The sequence below is a fragment of the Lycorma delicatula genome, chromosome 11, assembly GCF_047948215.1.
Source record: "Lycorma delicatula isolate Av1 chromosome 11, ASM4794821v1, whole genome shotgun sequence".
Classification (NCBI taxonomy): Eukaryota; Metazoa; Arthropoda; class Insecta; order Hemiptera; family Fulgoridae; genus Lycorma; species Lycorma delicatula.
This window is the reverse complement of record NC_134465.1, coordinates 13,310,673-13,327,578: the sequence shown is the minus strand read 5'-3', so window position 1 is coordinate 13,327,578 and position 16,906 is coordinate 13,310,673. Positions and strand designations below refer to the sequence as shown.

The window sequence follows — 16,906 nt, the reverse complement described above, 5'->3', positions numbered from 1 at the left end:
TGTCTTATTCATATCATTGTATTTACTATTGACAATGTAGTGCTAAATTCCAAACATATTGCTTAAGTTTTCTTTTTAATTAGAATTCCACTATCTGCTATAAAGAAGATTATTGTTTGTAGAAATGTTCTTCATTATTTACATTTTGTTGGTGAATAATGAAAGTTTTAAGTGTTATCGATTGTTTTTCTGCTAGATTGTATTTTTTCAGGTCTTATGAGTTTTCGCTATAGTTTTTCTAATTTTAAATTAATTCTTTATGTGAAGAATAGCTGTAGTTTTTTTTTTATAGGTATGTTGCAAATTCAAATCAAAAATCTTTTGAGCCGTCAGAAGATCCTGGTGTTCAATCTGTAACAAAAATTTACAATTATTATAAAAAATTTGGTTACAAAACTGTCGTCATGGGTGCTTCATTCCGTAACATTGGTATGTAATGTATTATATTGTTTCATCATATACTTTTAAAATGTATTTACCACACTTGTTAGCCTGGTCCTAGAACACCATTTTTCAGTATGCCATCAGATGAGAAAGTTTTTGTAAATATTTTTTTACATCTTCTTTTGTAGTAGATTTTTAAAAAAAAACAATTAAATTTCTTCAACGGTCAAGAATTTTTTAATTTTAAAACCTTTATAATCTACTTTTTTTAAAGGATAGCAGCTCACTTGGGCATACAGCATCTATTCAGAAAATAAACCAAACTTTATTTTTTTAATCCTTATTAATTCTACAGATTATTGGTCCTTGTCCCCTTCATAGTACTTCCCTCCTCTATTCACATGCTTTTCTCAGTGGTTTCCACTTTGCAAAGCAGTCCTGGATGGCTTCATTTGGAATAGCCTTTAAGGTCCGTGACGAATTTGTTTTAATGTCATCAATAGTCTCAAAACAGCATCCTTTCATTACTGATTTTAATTTCAGGAATAAGAAAAAATCACAAGGAGCCAGTTCTGGCACGTAGTAAGGCTGAGGAAGGACAGACATCAGATTTTTGATGAATTGACAAAGCTGAATGTGCGGGCGTGTTGTGGAGAAGGAACCATGAGTTGTCTTGTCGCAACTCTGGTCTCTTTTTGCGGATTTTTCATGTAACTGATGTAAAATGCTTTGATAGTATGCACAGTTTACTATTTCACCTTGAGGCAAGAATTCAAAATGCACAATTCCATTAAAATCGAAAAACCAGAGAGCATCACTTTGACAGTGGATCGAGACTGACATGCTTTCTTGGGGTGTGGAGATCCTTTGCCAATCCATTGTGATGATTTAACTTTTGTCTCAGTATTGTAGCCACACACCAGATCGTTGATTTTCTGAACATGGATGTCATCAGATGAAGTCGAAGGTTACGTTTTATCGTTGCTCCTGAAAAATACATTACAAATATCCCTACCAACACTTAAACATATTGCACTCAAATAACAATAACATAGAAACTAAACAAGTTATCAACAATCCAAGAACATGTGGTTGGAGAGGAGGTTATGAGGAACACAATACTGCTCGCTGCACGTCACTAAATATGCGTAATTAAAAATGTTCAGTTATTTTCTGAACAGACCTACTTTATAAAGAATTTTCAAATAGCAATTCAGTGTGATAGAATACTAGTAATGGAGTTTTTATTTTACTTTTTATTAAGGATATTAATAGGCATACTGTTTATTTTAATGTGCTTGGTTTTTTTAACCTTTTTTTTGCTTTATACAAAAATTTTCTTCCATGTTACAATTCTAATTTATGAATGACTAATGAAATTTCTGATTTGTTTAATTAATTAAATTTTTTAATTGTAATTTTTATAGATTTTACTTTGTAGACATACATCTTGGTCTCTAGTTTGTTTTTTGGGCTGCTCCTGGATAGGAAACAAGTCCTTTAACATTTCACAAGCACAGATGGTCGCTACTCCGTTGAAAAAGTAGCTGTTGTGTCAGATAATAAAACGTGCCAAAGATGGAATAAGTGGAGTCTGATCAGATTCCTGTGGCACATATTCTAGGAAGAAGGAATGTAAAACAAGGAAAAGGTGGAAAGAGAAAAGAGCACATCAACCCATATAGCGACTGCCTACAAGAAGGGTAGTTTAAAGTCCACAACTTTTATGTGTATTGAGATTTGAGGACAAATTCCTAGGGAACAGCTTGCCAGACTATATGTTTTTCAAAATTTAACTTTTTGTTTTGATAAGTAATCAGTTTTTTAAGTTTTACTTTTAAGAGTCTTTGTTTGACTAAATTTGGTACTGAATTTTGATCTTGTAAAATAGAATTAGATCAATCTGATAACATTATATTCTAATATATAACTGTCATGTGTTCGTAGCTCGATCAGGATATTGAGAAACTGATAGTTGAAAATATTTATATAATTACAATTTATTAGTTTAAAAATATAAGTAAAACAAGAAAAATCAATAATAATCAAAATAATAATAAATGACAATTTACTAATAATTTTATTAATAATAGTAATCATAACCACAACAAAAAATAATAATCAGTTATTATAAACAAGATAGAATTTAAAGTAATCATCAAGATTTATGTACAGATAGTTAAATATTGAAAACCAGAATTCAATTCAAAAAACATCAGCGTGACTGCTAATCTTGACACTTTTAACCATTTGTATTAATAACAATAGTATAATAGATAAGACAAGTATAAAGTTCTTTCACTGCGAATATCTTTGCTGTTCACAAATAAAACTACCCAAACAATCTATGAATGAAATTTACTATATTATCTCTTTCACTTATAATCTAACAGTAACTCACCAAACCGTTTCTTGTTTTCATGTACTGTCCACACTGGAATTACTTGTGACATCACTTTAATTGCGCCAAACTTATATATGCGCTAGAAATTCGCTTCTTCACTGATCTCTTAGAATACTCTTGCTTCAAACTTGCATAATAACTCCTCACTTAGAACTCTCACAGACTGACTGTCAACTGCTCTTCCCTAAAGTATTTATACTCCTATTCTCTTCAACTCCAGGACCAGACCCCAGTTGAGCGTGAAAATGATCGACCGTGTCCTGTCAGTTTCCCATGCATTCCTAACTTGGGTCCAGTAAGTCTTCTTAGATGTTAGAACAACATCTGTTTAGATGTGTCAGCAGACAGTATTAACAAAGGACGATTGTTAAATGGACCTGTTAGGTGTAATAAAAGGGTTTCTTTTAGCCCCTTTTTGGATTCTTACAAATATTATATTTTCGACTACTTTCTTAATTGGCAGGGATCCGTTAATCAGGTCCATTATAATACTGGTTTTGTTACGCTACTGTAGATCCAGTTTTTCTAAATGATATGCAAAGTTTTAAATTTATGAATATATTGTTCATTTTTTTTCTGACACTAATTATGTTTATTCTTCAGGTGAAATAAAAGCCTTAGCTGGTTGTGATTTGTTGACCATCAGTCCAAAATTATTGGAAGAGCTTGATAATAGTTCTGCAGAAATTTATGAAGCATTGAATGAGAAAGCTGGTAAGTTAGTTTTCTATCAGATTGTTTTTTGTTTTTAATCTTGAATGATAGAAATCTGTTTGACTGTGGGAAATCAATGATTCCTATTCATATTTAAGTATAATTTATTATGTTGTGCCTCTTTCAGTTTGTATTAAAAAAATTAAATTACTCATTATAAAAGTTAAATAACTTTGTACATAAAACATTTGTATGATTATACTGGTCAACTGTGTGTCTGTAACACTGACCAAATTATCATTTTTATTATTAACTTTATTGGTGATTTAAGTATCTATTGTTATCCCAATTGTTGTTGTCCCAGCGTATCAAATTTTTTTTTGCTTGCCATATCTGCTATATCACAGTTTATCATAATTTTGCATTTTTACTGTCGTAGTTCACAGCTCACAGATACTGGAGTGACATCTTTTCTGTTTTTACACCAATAATCAGGCGTCTTTTGTTCAGTATGGTTTTTTAAGGGCAGTTTACTTTCAAAATGTACTTTTAAATTTGTTATATTTGTGGTTGTTCTGTATTGAAATTAAAGGTATGTCTATAACTAAAGAAGTGGACAAATTCTTTTTTTCATATTTTATTTATATATATATATATATATATATATATATATAAATCAACTTAATTCACCCAAGTATAGAAATAAGAAAACTCTTACCTTATTTTATTATTTTCAGTTTCTTTGTAATTTTTACGATAGTACATTTGCAGGATCCTGCATCATTGGTCTTAAAATAAAATAAAATAAAAACATATAATAACCTGTATATGGCTAGCCAAATACTAATACTATGCTATCTAATAAAATGAAAATTTCATGTATTGTCTAAGAAGATGGTGTTATCTGCTGCAACTTTTATGAGTATATCTCCATCAAAATCTATCTGTTGGTCGATTAAGTTGAATCTTTGCTTAACAAAGCACTATATCTATTTTGAATTGCAATTTGTTTTGTAGTATCTATTTCTGTTTATTATTTTGTGTATAACGGATAGCTGTATTAATCATATTTGTTTATACATTAATTTTAAGAGACCAAGGATGATTTGATTTTCTATGAATTGTTTTATTGGCTATAGATTTCCTGTATACCGAAATTACAATTTGATTATTTTTGTTAATTTCAATATTAACATCTAGAAAATTTATTGTTCTGTTTATATCTATTTCAAAAGTAAACTTTAAATTATTATATGAATTAAGTTTATTCAACAATATGAGGTTTTCATTATTTATAACCCGGATCATAAATGACAAAAATATCATCAACATAATGAGTAACAAAACCGTGTGTGTGTGAATAATGCCATAGACAATTTTATTATCAAAATCTTGTAATATATCTCTGACATGATAGCAGATAAAGGAAATCCCATTGGCAAGGTGTGTTTTTCCTGTGTGTAACACTTGTTATTAAATTCAAAAGTAATTTTGTTAACATATATTCCTTATAATAGTGATAATGTTATCAATAAATTTAGGGTGTTCCATGATTTTTTTAATATATGAATTGTTTTATCAGTAGGTAGCTAAGATTTAAAATTAATCTTGAAACTCATAAACATAAGTCAAAAGAATCTCAAACATATTAAAATTGGTAATATAATTAAAATAAGAAATAATGGTAATAACAGAAATCTATATGATAAGTTTCAATGAAATGTTATGAATAAAAATGGTGCTTCATTGTTATGAATCAAAAATGTTTCATTGATATTGTTGCCGAATGGCTTCGATGGCACGTGGCACTTACTAGGTTAGTAAGTGCCACCATAAGGTTTATGGTAGCCCTGAAAAGGGCTGTTTTTGTTGTCGATTGGCTTTGACAGCTTGTTGTAATTACTAACTTTATGGTAGCCCTGAGAAGGGCTGTTGTTGTCGTCAAATGGCTTCGATGACTTGTAATTCATAACCTTGTGGTGGCCCTGAAAAGGGCCGTTTTTGCATTAGCTCTGAGAAGAGCTGTTGGGTCCGGAAGCTGGTCTCCAGCAAAGTCAAGGAGTTGCAGCTCATCCATTTAATTCAGACTGGGTTTTCCCTCAGCAACAGTTGGGTCTCCACTACAGCATGGCAGTGGTGGCCTGCAGTGTCGGGTTGGTGTCTGTCTTCCTTTGCCACACAGCCGAGGCGGTTCTCCCTGAGCGATTCCACACTGGGCTGGCCACTGCTGCTGAGCCCACCAGCCAGGCCAATTGAAGCTTGGCAAACTGGAGCGGGAAGGTATCATCCATGTCCAGCAGTTCCCTTGGTTGGCCGGCCGGGCCTGCTGCTCCGGTGGGGATGTTGGCATCTGTTGGAAGGTTCCATGTTGAAGCAGCCAGGGAACGTCTGTCTTCTTCCTTCTTCTTCTTGGTCTTCTCCAGGTGGTGGCCAAGGATGAATTGAAAATTCACTCTCGTGCACACTTTTATTGGAGCCTGAGAATGGCGGGGCTGCAGCGCCACTAAGGTGGGAGAACTGCTTGGTGGGAGTGATGCTTGTATCAGTGCGTCTATATACTGTTCACCAGTTCACATCGTGTTCGCCCACTGATATTAAATTAGGCATATACGTATAACATATACTAACAACATACAGTACAACATATTAGGCTAACAACATACAAGAAAATTCAAATACTTAGTATAAGTACTAATAATGATTTTTTTAATTTAACAAACGTTAACTTTGGTGATACTGAACAATTTGTTATCGCTAATGCTTTTAAATTTAATCTGTTTGATAGTAACAAGAATAATGTTATCAAAAATATTATAGTCGATTCTGAAATAAATATTGTTTTGTTTTTTCACTAAATGAACAATGATTGTCTGATAAATGATCTACACACACACACAATAGTGGACTGTATAACATTTTATTGGAATGAATTAATTATTACTGCTAATTATGCACTTAAGACGGACCACACATCCGTCTTTCACAATATCTCGCCACGCACTAACTATGCACAAAGGAATCCCCACTACCTCACACTCGCATATCAACATACATCAGCACGCAACAAAACATGAATCCGCAATTTGGCACGCATTCACACGTACATGCACGCATGCGCGCACACACACACACACACATACGCACCAACAATACCAAACAAATATTAATAAAATATATCCCCCTGATAAGGAACTTGTATGTAATATTATTAGCAGCAATATCCATAAAATTAGATTTAAATATTATTTATTAATATACCACGTTTTAATAAAAAAGTCATTAACAATTTCAATAATAAATTAAATGAAAATAATTGTATCATATTAAAATCCGATAAAACTAATAAGGTTGTTATTATGTACACTGAAAAATATAATATTTTAATGAAACAATATATAATTGAAAATAACTTAAGAAAATAAAAGACCCTATTAATAAATTTAAAAAAGTTTAATTACAAAATATCAAACTATTTTTGATTATAACAGTAATTTAAGATTACCATACTAGATTATACCCTTTTGAACCGTTTGCTCCAGAATTAACAAGACTTCCAAAAATACATAAACCCGGCATCCCAATGTGATCTAAGATTTTACATCTTTTCCATATTATATTATTTCCAAAATTATAGATAAAATCCTTAGGATAAAAATGAATTTACATTACAGTTATAACATAAGAAACGAATACAAATTTGTAAATAAATTAAAAACTTAACTGTTGGCGGTGGTAGTGGTATAAGTAGCATGCATTCATGGAATTTAATAACCGAGTGTTATACACAGGAAGATACCTTGCCTTAGGATTTCCTTTATCCGTTATCATGTCATTGATATACTTACAAGATTTTGAGAGTAAAATTGTCTATGGCATTATTAACACACATGAGGTTTTGTTATGGACTCATATTTATGATGTTTTTATTGTTTATGATCCGCTTATAAATAATGAACACTCATAATTTCGAATTAACTTAATTCGTATTATAATAATTTAAAGTTTACTTTTGAAATAGTTATAAACATAACAATAAATTTCTAGATGTTAGTATTGAAATTAACAAAAATAATCAAATTGTAACTTCGGTATATGGGAAATCTATAGCCAATAAAACAATTCATAGAAAATCAAATCAAACTTGGTCTCTTAAAATTAATGTATAAACAAATATGATTAATACAGCCATCCATTATACACAAAATAATAAACAGAAATAAATACTACAAAACAAATTGCAATTCAAAATGGATATAGAGCTTTGTTAAGCAAAGATTCAACTTAATCAACCAACTGATAGATTTTGAAGGAGATATACTCATAAAAGCTGCAACAGATAACAGCATCTTCCTAGATAATACATGAAATCTTCATTTTATTAGATAGCATAGTATTAGTATTTGGCTAGCCATATACAGGTTATTATTTGTTTTTATTTTATTTTATTTTACTTATTACTTCATATGACTTTGCATATGTGTATGTAACTTCTTTAATCTTTTAATATTTTCTGTTTAATATGTAATCGTATACAAATTTTATATATATGACCGATGAAGCAGGATCCATGAAAGTAAAAATTATAAAGAAAATAATAAAATAAGAGTTATCTTATTTCTGTACTTGGGTGAATTAAGTTGATTTATATTACATATTTAAATTATTAGTGCAGAGGTGATATGGGTCTTGAATGGATTGATTTTAGAAAAATAAAACATCAACCAAAGTACAGAATAATAAATAAGTAGATAAGTACTACAAACTTAATAGATAAGTAGGATGTCGCTTATCTTATTCCATTATGCATGCAAAAATCGCTTTTTTAAATTTCTTGCATCATCAGTTGCATTAAATTACTTTACAAATTATTCAGATCAAATTGCATATTAAAATTAAAAATTATTTTTATATTATATTTTTAATTTTTTTTAAACTAAAAATTAAAAAATTCCATATATAGAAATTTGACGTCAATTACTAAAATTAAATTAAAAATAAAATAAAAGTAAATAAGTAATTTAAATAAAATAAAAATGCATGTGGTCCAACTAGCTAATGTTACATAACTGTACAGAGTTGAAGTATAAATTAACAATCTCTGAAGAATTGCTGCTATCTACAGCAGCTTTTATAATGTCATCCTCATACTCTGAAGGTTGATCAAATTAAATTTACTTACATATATATGTATATATATATATATATATATAGAGAGAGAGAGAGAGAGAGAGAGGGTGGGAGGGAGAGAGAGTAAAAACCTTCTAAAATGTCTTAATCCCCATTGTTTGTATTAATATTGTATTTTTTAATTTCCATTTCTAAATTTGTTTGAATGTCAGATATTGAATGTGTATTATTATTATTATTATTAAGATGATCAGAAACATAGGGAAACCCAGTTTTCCATTTTTATAATATGTTAAATAAATTAAAATATGTTAATAAATTAGTGGTTTTTCCTGTATAAATATGGTCACATTCATTACATTTAATTTTATAAATTCCACCCAAATCTTATAAACCATATAAATCAATATGTTTATTATTTTTTAAATGTTTTATTAAATGGTTATTCGTCTGGTATGCAGGCATAAATATATTTTTATCATAAACCTTTGTTAAATTTTCATCAGTGTTATCAGTATATACATATTTTAAATATACATTGTCAATTTTTTGTTACTGGTATTAAATAGGCATTAGGTTTAATTTTTGACATTTGTTTTTTTTTTTTACATATTATTTACTAAAGATTCATTATTACCATTATAATAATTTGTTTATTAGTACAGAGGAATATGATTCTTAAAAGATGTGAAGGAGAATAATATATATATATATATATATATGTGTGTATGTGTGTGTGTGTGTGTGTGTGTGTATGTGTATGTGTGTGTGTGTGTGTATGTATGTATGTATATATATGCACACATAAATAGTTTAGTTTGCTAATATTGTTCATTATTGAAATTAGAATGTAATTTATTTATTTCAGCTCGCAAATCTGATTTGGAGAAAATAACGTTAAATGAATCAAGTTTCCGTTGGCATCTTAATGAGGATCAGATGGCTACCGATAAATTATCAGAAGGTATTCGTAAATTTGCTGACGATGCTCGTAAATTGGAAAAATTGTTGTCTGATTTAATAATAAAAGGAAAGTGAGTTAAGTATAAGAGGTATTGAATCTCATAAAAGTTGTAGGGAAATTGGGACTTCATTGCTAAAATAAATGCAGTACTATGTTAAGAAGAATTAGTAACAAAAAAGCATTATAGAGGTAATTTTTTCACATTCCTTTTTATGAAGAACTTTATTTTTGTTTTTAAAATGTTGATTACTAATTGTTGTGGGATATTATTAAATATATATATTTATACTTATTTTCTTTTTAATTCTAGATTATTTCATTTTTTCCTTAACCCTTCAGGAATCATGTAGACCAACTTGTAGGCGTAATTTTCTCTCATGTAGGTAACTACACATTACTCCCAGTAGGCGTATATTTATTTTTCCAATTTTATCTCTTGTTTTTTCGCTCTTAGAATGAGGAATAGAACATGTTCTAAGATTTAATAAAATATGATTTTCAGTTATGTAAGTTATAAAATAAAGAAACGTATCAGCTATCATGTTCACAAAAAATGAAGTTAAGCAACAAATAATGAGATCCTATCAATGATTATGAAGACTGGAATATGTATAACATGGTATTAATTTATCCTCTTTCAATTTCCTAATAGTTAGATAACATTGAGGAGTACGAACCCAGAGATAGCTGTGCATCAGAGCTTTATTCACAGTCTGAACTAAATGATTTGGTTTCAGACTTTCATCTGGCCAATTGAAATTCAGAATTGCTTGGTTCAAAGAATAAAGAGAAAAACCTGCAAGCAGCACGCACCTCATTATCATGGTACAGGTACAGAGAAAAGGGTTTTCTTTCATATTTTTTGAAAGAAGAATAATTAGTTTTTTGAATTAGAAAAATTATGTGGACTTTTGACTTGATTTAACATTCGTACGAAAGTACTAATTAGAGACTGTTCATATGTTTGTCCGAAAAAAGCCTCAAAAGTTGCCCTTCTTCACAATGGGAATATGTATCTGTCAATACCCGTCCGACATTTTGTCCATTTAAAGAGTGTTACGATAATTTGGAATTCATTCTTGATAAAATTAAATATAACAATCGTAAGTGGATTATGTGCAGCAATCTAAAAATAATATTGACACTTTTAGGACAGCAAGGAGGATATACAAAGTATCCTATTTTTGTGTGAATGGAATAGCAGAGACAGAGAAAATCATTGGATAAGAAAAGATTGGCCAAAACAAGCTTTTTTAGAACCTGGAACCAAAAATGCGCTTTGAATAGCTCTCATAGATCCGAATAAAGTTTTTCTACTTTTGCACCTGCTACCTCTTAGATCTGCTATTTGTCAAAAGCTTACCAACTGCCAAACTAAAAGAGGGTGTCTTTATTGGTCCCCTGACATTAGAAAATTTCTCAAAAATGGTAATTTTGAGAAACAAATGGAAGTTCCAAAAAAGATGCCTGGGGGAGCTTTAAAAGATGTAGTAACCAAGTTTCTGGCCAATAAGAAGAATCCGAACTTCAAATCAATCACTGAGAACATGTTGCAGAAGTACAAAAATTTAGGCTGTTCTATGAGCTTGAAGGTACACTTCCTAAGTTCACATGTAGACTCTTTTCCTGAAAATCTGGGTGCCCCAGTGAAATGCTATATTGAAATAAGAAAATAAATAAATAAAATTATAAATATAATCTAAACAAACTTAACCTACGTTCGCTAGTCAAGGTTAGTGAGCGTAGATTAAGTTTGAAAGATTATAATTTTATTTATTTATTTTCTTATTTCAATATAGCGTTTCAGTGGCGCCATGTAAGAACCAACTGTATGGTCGATGGGCTGTTAAGCGTTGTGGGCATTAAAGAATTTTCACCAACAGTACTTATACAGCAGATCGTAATAAGAGGTAATAATTACTTATTACGAAAAACTAATACACGGCAATGTTTATAGTTGTGCACTTAAATAGAAGTTTTGATATTTCAGAATTCCGCTGAGCAGAAATCACTATTTGATGCGAAAAACATTCCCAGCATAACCACATCAATTTTGGGCAAGTTACTGTTGTAGGCTTTTGCGAACTCTGCTTCCATCGCAAAGACTTGTAATCATCGTACTCTTACAGAAAATCGTATAACACACAAAAAAAATGTGTTTTAGAGCACAAAATCCACAATCCACATAAACCGCTGTAAACAATCTGACGTTTTGCAAGACAAGACGTCATGCGCTCCAATTGGTGTTTTATGTCATCTGACCAATAGGCTTTATTTTTAATTATTTCTTTAAAATATTAAATAATCTTAAATAAATTAAATTAGATTCATTTTCAATATTTCTAGATTAAGACCAATTAACCCACCGGATTGGTCTACTGGTGAACGCGTCTTCCCAAATCAGCTGATTTGGAAGTTGAGAGTTCCAGCGTTCAAGTCCTAGTAAACCTAGTTATTTTTACACGAATTTGAACACTAGATCGTGGATACCGGTGTTCTTTGGTGGTCGGATTTCAATTAACCACACATCTCAGGAAAGGTTGAACTGAGATTGTTGCAAGATTACACTCGTACATATCATCCTCTGAAGTATTATCTTAACGGCAATTACAGGAGGCTAAACAGGAAAAAGAAAGAAAGATTAAGACCGATTGTAGAAAACAAAATTCTATCAGGTTTTCCCTTACTGTCATCTAGTCTATTGTCTGGAGGAAAAGAAGTCTTGTTACTGTAATGTAAAACGGTTGTAGTCGTGCTTAAAAGCACATTTGATAATGATTATACGATGTCATAAAAATTGTTGTGTATCTAGTGTCAAAGGCATTCTGACGCTTTTCCCTCTGACCGTCACATTTCTTCTATATAGATCAGTCAGAAGTGGTCTCAATTTGTCTGCACAAGTATGCTAACAGGTATATTTGTAAAAGCTTTTGTAGAATTATAGTTTATAATAAAAATCTTTATATTACAAGATTTATTGAAAGATATGTGCTATTTAGTCTAAACGTATGTCCATACATTCATCTGTATATGTATGATGTTCGAGTTACAAGTGATAGGTGTTTTGTCAATACATATCACTCCTATTTCTTTACTTGTAAATAAGTATGCTCCTTAATAAGAAATGAGAACAGCCACAATGCCAGGTATGATATTTCTCACTTAAAATATAAATTAAAACAAAAAATATTAATTTTTAATCGTACATAACTATAATAGATTACTATCAGAAACTCTTAAGCGATTGCTTTTCATTTCCATACATCCGAATTTAAAAATAAAAGTTAAGAAATATTTATTAATCTATTTAAAAGTGGTTTCATTAGTTTTTTCATACAGGGTTTATCATTAACGTAAAGTATTTCGGCTTTTGTGAAAGGTTTTTTAACCTGTGCTTATCAAGAATTTTTTGTATTTGCATTTTCCAAATTGCCTTTTTGACGATAGTTTAATTAATTTCAGTTTACAATTGTTTTCATGATTTTAAACTTTTTCCACTATATACAGTTTTTTTTTATTTTAGATTACAGTACTCGATAGGTTGTAAGCCAGATTACTCGAATGTATATGGCCCAATGTTACGTTTAACATCATCTCAAATGCAGACAAGTATATTCTGCACAAACATATAATACCTTGCAAATTCTAGTTATTAATTTCTCAGAAACATACAAAACACAAAATCATTAACAACTAGACTTGTCAAAAACATATATATTTACATTTTGTAACGCGCTAGATTTATCTAGCGCAAAATGTAAAATCTATCGATATAAGAATGAGAATATCATAAAAATTTTACCTTATTTGAAAATGTATATCAGGTATAATGTTATGGAATAGGAGGCCCCAGTTTAGGTATTTTGGCCACTAGTGTAGTTTATTGTTGCTTCCCTTAGTTAGGAATCAAAGAGTTCATTCTCTGCTGAAATGGAACATGATTTTTACAATTCCCCAGTCCATTTTGTAGTAATAGGGGATGAAGTTGCATTATATCCTGATGCTAACAATAAGTAAACAAGTATTCATATATCTTGAAAAGTTAATAATTTTTTTTTACCCATTAGATAATTTAAGTTTTAATTATTCTAAAATTCACTATAAACCAATTTTTACACCGATGAATTTCACAAACTGTAACCCTAAACAAAGGAGTAGATAAAATTGTATAGAGGAAAAGGATAATCAACTCACAGGAAATCTTAACTGCTTTATCCAGCACCCTGATTTGCTTTTCTTTATGGAAGTTTGACAAATTAATCCTTAATTTTACAGTTAGTATTACCAGTTCCTTTGTAACCACTAACATTTGTAAAGTTTTCAAATTATAATTACATTCTATCCTATTCTTATAACAGATATGACAGCTCTGTTACAAATCTCAATTAAATAAAGGCAAAGTTGTTTTGTGAATATGCATAAATAATAATATGCGAGCATGTGAATCTGAAATTGGAAGAACCGTGAATGTTATGAATAATAACACTTTTTTCTTATCGGTAAATAAACTGTTCTACTTTAACTGTGTGTTAAAATTTAGGTTCATAATGTAAAAATAATCCTTTACCTGCCCACAATTTTCTTATTTGTACATTATTTTCCTTAATATAAAAATCCAGTATCAGAGATTTGTTACAGAAGTAAAAAAAGAATGGAGATTTTCCTCACAACTGTGGCAGAAAACTGTGTTTTCTTTGATTTTTCAATTTTCATTTTCTTTTTGTGTGGCACTGATAACATTCTTTACAAAATATTTTGGTTTATCAAAGTGTGACAGTTCATTTTCTCAAAGTCGCTCATTTTCGATTAAGATAGGAAATATTATTTTTGAAATAAAAGTAATCTTATTAAATTTACTGTGTACAAACCACTAAGTTCAACTTTTTATGCTGTTTTTGTACTTCAAAATTTTAGTTACTATAATAATACTTCAGAGCATTATGATATTAAAAATATTATTTTATGTGATATAATTTCTTTACAATTTGTATTATTTTAATGCTTGTGGAAATAAACCGTACATATTATGATATTAATACATCAAATCTGTATACATTTGTCTAGTGTATACAAATTTTCTAAACCAGTTATAAATGATTATTCACAATAGTATATATATGTAAACCAAATGAAATTACCATACACACACTATGCTTTATAAACAGAAATACATTATGCTCCATGAGATATGGATTAAAATTAATCTTTTTTGGTAATAAAAAAAAATTATTAGTTTAAAAAATGTTCTACACATTTATATAAGGGAAATACGTAATTTGAGGTAATTTGGTGATACATGTAAAACAGGTAAAGTGCACTTTTTCTTTACTATAAAAATTAACATTTTTAAAATATTTAAATAATTAGTTTTTGTTTCCTTTGGAAATGATAAGTAACACTTTTTGTTTGACCAGTAACGCTATGTAAATAATAGTATTTTATAATCTTTGTTACTAATAATAAGAAACAATAATTTCTTGGTATCAATAATATAAAATCAAGTTATTTAATGTATTATAAAAATACAGTAAATAAATACACTACAGTATATATTTTTTTGTCATTAACAAAATATATAAAAAAATAAAGAATTTATTTATATACGAGGCGTGTGAGAAAAGTCATGAGATTGGTAACACTGCAAGCGATCTGGCAACGCTGTGTCTACTGGTCTGTGCTAGACCGGTTTGTTCCCTTCCACATGCTCAGTACAAATTTCAACACATCATTTTTGATAGTGCCATCAGTGAATTTGTGTTTTTGTTTGTTGAAAATGGAGCTTCAGAATTTGGAACATTTGTGTAACGGAGTTTTGTGTTAAACTTAGGGAATCTGCGAGTGTGACCTTGGAAAAGTTGAAACAGGCCTACGGGGAACATTGCTTATTAAGAGCATAAGGTTTCTGCTGGCACAAATCATTTTTGAAAGGCCGAGAACACACTGAAGATCAACCTCACTCAGGGAGACCATCGACTTCAAAATCTGACAAAAACGTTAAGCTAGTGAGATCAGACTGTCGTTTACAATAAGGATGATGAGTGAACGGTTAAATTTAAACCGTATATCAAATTTTGATGGATGATTTGGACATGCGAAAGGTTTGTGGGAAATTGGTGCTGAAAAACCTCACAATGGAACAGGACAATCAAAGAAATGTGTGGACAATCTTCTTGAGAGGATTATCAATGACCAAGAATTCTTCAATCGTGTGATCACAGGTGATGAATCCTGGATATTTGAGTACGATCCTGAAACAAAGCGGCAAAGCCAAGAGTGGCACACTCTGTCACCTGCTCGACCAAAAAAATGTTGAATGAGCAAATCAAACATCAAAACCATGCTGATTTACTTTTTTGACAGTAGGTTCCTATTACAATTTGTTCCTCCAGGACAAACTGTCAACCAAGTGTTTACAAAGGTGTCTTTGAAAGGCTCAGGAAAAGAGTGATTCACGTGAGACCAGACATTGCAGACAAGTGGATGCTTCATCATGACAATGCCCTGTGTCACAAGGCCATTTCCATCAGGGAATTTTGGCCTCAAAACTTATTCCTTTTCCCGAAATTGAAACGTGTCTTCTTAAAAGACATCATTTTGGAACTCTGGAGAACATTCAAAAGACTGTGACCGACCAGTTGAAGCCTTCCAGCGCTGCTACCAGGAGTGGGAACGACTCTGCCAGTATATAGCTGCCCAAGGGAACTACTTTGAAGCGGATAATATTGTTGTTTGAAAAAAATAAAAAATTTGGTAAGTAAAAAGTCAGTCTCATTACTTTTCTCACTCTAGTGATAAAATAAAATCTCATATGCTAGTGATATCAGTAACTTGCTCTTATTTGCTGGTTGTGAATTCATACTAACTGAATTAATTTTTTTTTATTGGTGGTCTTACCATACCACTACTTTGGTATTATCATACCACTACTTACCTGAACAATCATGGAGTGTACTAAAAAGAATGAAAAAATGCCCAAATAGCAGAAATGATATGCAGTTAGATAAAAATATCTATTCACAAAGAACATGGTTTTACGACTACAATCTTAACAAGAACAGATTTGTTGGATAGTAGCATACTGGATGTTCTTTCATCAACAAAAAAGTATGTAAGGATTACAATTTTAAAATTTCTGCAAGCAAAACAAGTGATAATATTTTGTGGAAATTATCCTGTACAATCAAAGGTAGTCCTTAATGATATAATCCTAGAGCAGATTTCTACAAGTAATGAATTGTCTGCATTTCATCTACTGTGAAATGAAAATATACGTGCTAACCTTAACATTTACAGTTTGAATGAAAGAATTGTGGTTTATCAAGATTAAAGAAACAATATTTGAAAAGAATGCCACGTGATAGAATACCCTGGGT

The 16,906-nt window shown here is 30.4% G+C and overlaps 1 protein-coding gene across 1 annotated transcript in view; it reads left to right on the top strand.

The window, feature by feature from the left end:
* Positions 1 to 9,825, top strand: part of Taldo (transaldolase) — a 53,448-nt gene extending 43,623 nt beyond the window's left edge. Inside the window, exons 6-8 of the mRNA XM_075378309.1 lie at positions 293 to 429; positions 3,392 to 3,502; positions 9,438 to 9,825. Of these exons, the coding sequence (XP_075234424.1) occupies positions 293 to 429; positions 3,392 to 3,502; positions 9,438 to 9,607 (418 nt within the window). The 3' untranslated portion in view covers positions 9,608 to 9,825. The remainder of the gene's footprint in view (positions 1 to 292; positions 430 to 3,391; positions 3,503 to 9,437) is intronic.
* Positions 9,826 to 16,906: the final 7,081 nt, after the last annotated feature.